Source organism: Rhinatrema bivittatum, chromosome 9 (genome assembly GCF_901001135.1).
Source record: "Rhinatrema bivittatum chromosome 9, aRhiBiv1.1, whole genome shotgun sequence".
In the NCBI taxonomy this organism is placed as follows: Eukaryota; Metazoa; Chordata; class Amphibia; order Gymnophiona; family Rhinatrematidae; genus Rhinatrema; species Rhinatrema bivittatum.
The window spans coordinates 114,293,037-114,300,153 of record NC_042623.1 but is presented as its reverse complement, the minus strand read 5'-3'; the positions used below and the strand labels follow the sequence as shown (position 1 = coordinate 114,300,153).

Below are 7,117 nucleotides of genomic sequence, written 5' to 3'. Positions count from 1 at the left end.
GATTCGGGTCACACGCCCCTCGTAAGGCTGCCTCCTGCCGAAGCAAGACACGGGCGCCTGCCAGGAGACGCTCCGACCAGGGACAGGTGGAAAGAGCGCGCACAGAGGAACCCCACCAAGAAGCAAGGAGCCACCCTCCCCACACCCCGAGCCCCGCTAACTAACCTACTCCGGCCAACAGCTGCCTATCTGTCCGCAGGGCACCGCCCCGCGCCCTTCGCAGCCAATCAGCGCCCGGAGCTCTCCTCCCCGGACCGTTCGCCACCAATCAGCTGGCCGAGGTGCCAGGTGGGCGGCCGGAGCTCCGGCTTTCCCGTGGCGCGCGCTGCAGCTTGCGGGGAAGCGCGTGGAGACTGGCAGATGTTGAGCGCTTGTTCTCCAGCTTCCTGCGCTCAGAAAGTTCTCTGGACCCGGAGCAACTGAGCAACGTGATCCCGGGCATGAAGGTAAAGAGAAGAGGTGGCAGCCGCAGGCACGTATGTGTCCTGCATTCTGGAATCAGTTAGTAGATGCTGGACCCGCAGTTGTTTTTTCTCTCTAACATTTCAGGTAATCTCTCCTTTTTGTAAACTGGTTTTAGGTATTTTGCAGCTGGAATTTCATGTGCGCCCTATGGCTTAAACAACACTGACATGTATATTTAATAGACTGTAAGATTTGTTGTAAGTTGTTTCCATATGTACAATATGGCGAGCTGATGAGAAGAAAATCCCTAGATTCACGGTTCAGACTGTATTCAGCTGACATGTTTGAATACAAAATAAAAGATGAGGCTGTATCGCCTAGATCTGAACGTTATATAGCAATCAGCTCAGGCAAGTAATTAAAAAAAAAAAAAGCCTGTAAATGCTATCATAATGAAAAGGGTTGTATTTGCTAAACTTCATATATATATATAAACTTTCATTTATACAATTTATATTTATATATATATTCATTTATATATATATTTATGCCAGTTTGTGTAGGAAGGCAAAAAAAGGGGTCTGAAATGCTAATATTTCTGTTTTGGGTTTTTTTTTTGCATGTCTCTTTTTACATTGATTAGTGCCAGATTAACTTCATGTACATTCAGTGGCAAGGAGTACTTGAACAAGGCTAGGAGACAGCCAGAATGTTTTTAAGCTGCCAGTTCCTGTCTACTATACTTGGGATCCTCAAAGTGAACTGCAAAGGATTTGTATGCCTGGTCCTCGTTGTCATAAACATAAGCGGTTGTGTCTCCAGCGTATGTCCTGCAGCATGCATCTGTGCCAGTGACATTGTGAGCTGCACAAACAAGAATCTTTCCATGGTACCACGGACGCTTTTTAAGTTCATAAAAAGTCTGGATCTAAGCTACAACAAGATCGGTTTTCTGGATCCAGACTGGATTCCAGTTCTCTTTGACAAACTGAATACCTTGATTCTCAATCATAATAGTGTTAGTAGCATCTCTACTGGAAGTTTTTCCGCAACTCCAAATGTGAGGTACCTAGATCTATCATCAAACAGCCTGAGGACATTAAGCAACCCAGTTTTCCAAGAACTAAAATCACTGGAAGTTCTCCTGCTTTACAACAATCAAATAACCCACGTTGATTCAGATGCCTTTGGAGGGCTTCACAAGTTGCAAAAGCTGTACTTAAGTCGGAACTCACTAACATACTTTCCAGTGGACTTATATATTGGCAGAATCAAGCTGACTGAACTTGTATTACTAGACGTTTCATACAATCACCTGCAGACAATACCTGTTCAGCAGCTAAGTTTGGTACCAGCCAGGCAGCTCTGTGGAATTTATCTGCATGGGAACCCATTTTTCTGTGACTGTACATATAATTCCATGCTAAACTTTTGGTTTCATAGACACTTTAGCCCTGTGGTGGATTTCAAAAATGACTATACTTGTTTTTTGCATACTGATTCAAAAGGGTCCACTAAATTTGCCTTGGTTCAGGAGAACTTTTTGAACTGCTCTGACAGCTCTATCAATGGCTCGTTCCATGCATTTGGCTTTCTGTATGAAGTTCAGGTTGGAGAGAGGTTGGTGGTACACTGTGACAGCAAACTAATTGATGCAAGTACACATTTCTTTTGGGTTAGCCCAGACAGCAGATTATTAGAGCCAGGTAATAAGACTGAACATTTTCAAGTGTTTCATAATGGCAGTCTCGAACTTGAAAAGGCCCGGTTTGAGGATTCGGGAGTGTACTCGTGCATTGCAATAAACAAAAAAAGATTGTTAAATGAAACCATAGATATTAGAATAACAGTAAGCAATTTCACATTGAACAAGTCCCCTATTCATGAAGCGTTTAATACTGCATTTACCACCCTTGCTGCTTGTGTGGTTAGTATTATCTTGGTATTGCTTTATCTCTACCTGACCCCTTGTCACTGTCCATGTAAAAGCCGACGCCAGCAGAGGAAGCAAAACCAAAGCAGTGCCCATTCCTCCATTCTAAGCGCCACTCCATCACATGACCCTCCAATGGAGAGGAAGTCCAGCACTGGAAAAAGAGTGGTATTCCTGGAACCAATGAAAGAGCAAATGCAGGGGCAGAATGGTAAAGTCAGGCTCTTTCCAAATGAGAACCTCATGGCAGAGAGCATTTTAAAGCCAAACAGACCAAAAACTGACTCGGATTCTATCAGCTCCGTATTCTCAGATACACCATTCATGGCAACAGCTTGATGTCGCATCTCTGCATCTGGACCACCAGTAGCAACAACAATGGCATATTAGTAAATGCATTTGAAAAACCAAATCCATTGGCTGGATTAAGAAACAAGGGTTGTTTTATTTATTTTTTTCCTTTCTGTGTTGGGAATGAATGCAACAGCTTCATTTTAAAAGCAGAAAGCAGTCATGTGGGCTCCATTGAGTTAAGGATTTTTATTTTCTGAAATTAAAAAAAAAAATGTGCTGCCTGTTTCTTCAGTTCTAGGGAGAATCGCTTTATGTTAAACAATGATGGCCTTTTTTTTTTTTCTTTTGCTTAAAAGGAATGATGTTTTTGTTGCCTCTCAGTTTTCTTCTCCTCTTCCTCCTTTTTTAAGCACTGGAGACATAGGCCTTCCTTTGCAACTATCTGAGGTGTTTTCTCTTATTTTATATCTCTCACCCAACTCAGCCCAGCCATCATGGCAGTCCTTGACCAGGGGGCCATAAATTGTGCCTCTCCCCAGAACCAGGCTTAATGTGAACCAAGTCTGGCCACTGACTGTCACTGTTCAGCATTGGCAAACTCCTCTCCCATGCCCAGGAGATGTGGATACTGCCTCCAGAGCATCCCTAGTCCCCAAATGGCCTGGGGAGCAGAGTCCTGGCTCAGCTGTTGAATCCGGTCCTTTATATGGAAGTGTGGAGCCACTGAGACATGGCCGGGGCCCATAAGTAGCATTTTCAAATATTTTAAGCTGTGTTCAGTTTTTGGAGATAATTTCCATGTCATTGAAGAGAATAAGAGTCATCCTGCCTGTTGTGCATTAGAAAGATAAGGGAGAGAGTCTTTAATCATGTCATTCACTTTCCACTCTGAATGCAGAGCAAAACACAATGTAGAAGAATACCGAAAAGACAAGTTTCGTGAGTGTAGGTGGCAGAGAATTTGGAAATGTAATTTTACTAGCTGATACCCATTGAACATACAATGAAGAGTATGTTACACTGGGAGTGCTCAGCACTAACTCCTCCCCACCTGGACCCCAACACTCTTGTCCTCCCCTCTTAACTTGACACCAGCAAACATTGATCCCTTCTCACCAGCCAAATCCCAGCACACTCTGATCCCCTCTCCCCAGCCTGACCTCTGTACTCTCCAATCCCCAACAGCACACTCTGACCCATACACTCTTTTTCCCCCCTCTCTATATGGACACCAATATACTGTGACATCCTTCCCCAGCTGGACCCCAGCCCGTTTGTTCTCTACTCCCCAGCCCAATCCCAGCATACTTCAACCCCAGCCTGAACCCAGAACTCTCTTCCTGGAGTTGCCGTCTGGCTCCAGAGTTTTACAACAGGTTGATCCAGTCTTGGTTTTAGCCCATGACAATGCAGTGGGATAAACAGCAAGTGGGACTTGTTGTTCTGATATCCCCTAAGAAAAGCAATATTACAAGCTCACGCATGCAGTGGGATAAAATCAGGACTAGATCAGCCAGTCCTGACAATTTGGATCCCGATGGCAACTTTATTTCTACCCCCCTCCCCCCCCCCCCACACACACACACACACAATCCCAGCATTTCCTTCCCTCCCTAGCCCAACCCCAGCACATGATGACTCCCCCTTCCCCAGCATGACCCAAGCATTCTCTTTCCCCTCCTTCCCCAGCCCAAACTCAGTGCTTCCTTACCCGACAGTGATGATGTTTCTGTTTCCATGCTTGGCCGGAGTGTGCATGCACACTAGTGCAGGCATGTGAATCTCACCGGCAGCCAAGGAAAATGCATGTGCACTCCCAGAGAAAGGTGCATGTGTTCCGAGCCAGGTATGCACCACCTGAGCTATGCAGTCCCAAGATATGTGAATTTTCAAAGGAGTTAAGTGCAGAAATGTGACATACTATATCACAGCAATTTTTAAAAGCCATTTACTAAAACCCTGTTTAACACATGTAAATGTTTTTTGTTTTTTTTTAAATCAGGCCCTTTGTGTGTATCTTCGAACTTACATGCATAGCTCAGAGAGTATGCGCCTATGCTCTTCAGTGAATGGCAGGTTGTGTGTGTGCATGCCCACTCCATCAATTACTGACAGACAGACACCGTTGGGAAGGCTAAGTGCACTATATATACACATATACAGAAGATGCTTAAGCCATTGACACAGCTGCACCAGGAGACTCTCTAACATACAATATATCAAAACAGTGTAGATGATTTTTCACACCATTTGCATCTTCACAAAGTCTTGAAGATATTTTTCTGCAGCATTGGCTTATTTTGGGATTCTTTAAATATGCATTAGGATTCAAACTTATTTTTTAAGATTTCAGTTACAAAAAATCTGCATACACATATTTTATTTTTAGCTTTTTCTAAATATATATTTGCATTTTATTTTTTTCAGATTTTTAAAAAGATATATACAGTAGTATTCAAAGGTAAAATTGCTGTTTCAAAAAAGAAAATCCCAAAGCAAAGAAAATTGATGTACTATGCAAAACTATGTCGTATATAGACAGAATCAGCTGCATATGCATGAGATAAAAAAGAAAGTTATGGAAAAAATAGAACAAATAATCGGGTTTTTGAATGTGTGCATGCAAGAACTTGAAAGGGTAAGACAGAAAGCGTAAGAAAGAGAATTATTCTAGTTTGAGAGCTTGAGGGTCGTAAGTATGTACAAGATGATGAGTAATTTATGGTCTGACAAATCTTTAAACTGAATTGCACAATTCCAAAGAAATTCTTGGCATTCATAACCAAGAAATCCAAATCTATTAAAATGGCTTTTACTTGTTTCACTCGGTGACATTTTGTACCCTTTCTGTAGTTTGAAATCATGTATGTGTCATTTTGTTAACTGTCCATTTGCCAGATTATCTATTTTCTTCCAGCAAACAGAAACATTCTACGAATCTCCATGTTTTAGAAATTGCAGATGCACACTGGATTTGTCTAGGAACCACAGCTTACAAGCCCCATGAAAACCACCTTTATATGTGTGCTGAAATGGACTCATCCTGTTAGAAATATTGACCTCTGCGCTACAAAGTCCCTAAACCACACAAATGGCCAAACCCGTAGGATATCTGACCAGTGGCATTTTCATTCATGCACCACAAAAAGATATTTGGGCTGACTCGAGGGATATTCGGCTCTGTCTTGAGGAGATTTACTTCTGCACATGACTTCTGAACTGCTCTGAATTACACAAGAGAAAGACCATTGTGAACCTAACACATTGTGTACCTGCAGTGATTTAGAAGAAATTCCAAAAACATCAGGCTAGGGCTCAATCATACTGCAATTACTTATCACTTCTATAGCGCTCCTAGATGTACACGGTGCTGTACAAATGCATATAAGTGAGAATTCCTGCTCTGTAGAGCAAATTATAGAATTTCATAACTAAAACAACTTGCATAATGTGACATACATCCGTGGTATGCATCATTTATGCATATTTTTTATACCAGCCACATTTTTTTGACATTTTTATTTTTAAATCTATTATTATTTTTTATTAAAAATATTATTGTCTCCTTTTGGGAGGTTTGTTATATCTTTTTGGTGTCTGCAGTTGCATTTCTATATTTGTGTTTGTGTTGCACATCTTAATGACTTTTTGTTCGTCAGAGGGTTTGGAATATGGGAATAGCTTCCTATTTTCCACTTTTGCCTCCTTTTCCTGCATGGACTCGAAGTGGACATAGCTCTCAGAAGCTAGTCACACAAATGGGTCCAATAAAAGGATTTCACCTACTATTTGTTTCTTGTTCTTTCCTTCCTATTTTTAAGGAAACTGTCTTAATTGCTAAGTGTAAAGTCCTGGATTGGATAGGAATACTGCCAGAAATTCCCAGTTTCTGCTGGCATACTTGTGTAGCATGGTGCAGCAAAACAAACTTTTTGGGGGGTTGTGACCATAGGGGGAGGGTCATTTTTCAAAAGCATTTTTGCAAGTTAAACAGTGTTTTGCCCACAGAAATGGCCTTTTTACAAAACTGCCTGCCCAATTATAAGGTGAATTTTAAAAGCCCGGTGCATGCATAAATTGGGGGATGCATGCAACAAGTCAGGCTTACGCGCACTGACCATATTTTAAAAGCAGCTCAGATGTGCATGTATCTCCTGCAGGGCGCACAACTTACTGAGTTTTAAAAGGGTGGGGCATGGGTATGGGGTGGGCAGGGCCTGGGGCGTGGCCAAGAGATATGTGCATAAGTACTTACACACCTGGGCATGCACCCAGGTCCAGTGCTGTATAAGTTTACTTCTGCTATGAAGAAGTTGTAACTTCAAAAATAAAAAAACCCAAAATAGCCATTTCTAAGGGGTTTAAAGGGTCTGGAGTAACTTGGGAGAGTGCAGGGGGATTTGGAGGACCTAGCTGTCAACTGGGTGAACTGGTGGATGAACGGATGAAACTGGCAATGGCATAGATGCGTGCCCATTTCAAAAT

The 7,117-nt window shown here is 42.3% G+C and overlaps 1 protein-coding gene across 1 annotated transcript; it reads left to right on the top strand.

Annotated features, from left to right (window-relative positions):
* Window positions 1-349: 349 nt before the first annotated feature.
* AMIGO2 (adhesion molecule with Ig like domain 2) lies at window positions 350-4,568 on the top strand. The gene is made up of 2 exons (XM_029617167.1): window positions 350-549; window positions 1,049-4,568. Exon 2 carries the CDS (start codon window positions 1,115-1,117, stop codon window positions 2,675-2,677), a length of 1,563 nt encoding a protein of 520 aa, XP_029473027.1. The 5' UTR covers window positions 350-549; window positions 1,049-1,114; the 3' UTR covers window positions 2,678-4,568.
* Window positions 4,569-7,117: the final 2,549 nt, after the last annotated feature.

Excerpts from the sequence above, each read along its gene's own strand:
- AMIGO2 (XM_029617167.1), top strand. The coding sequence starts at position 1,115 with ATGTTTTTAAGCTGCCAGTTCCTGTCTACTATACTTGGGATCCTCAAA.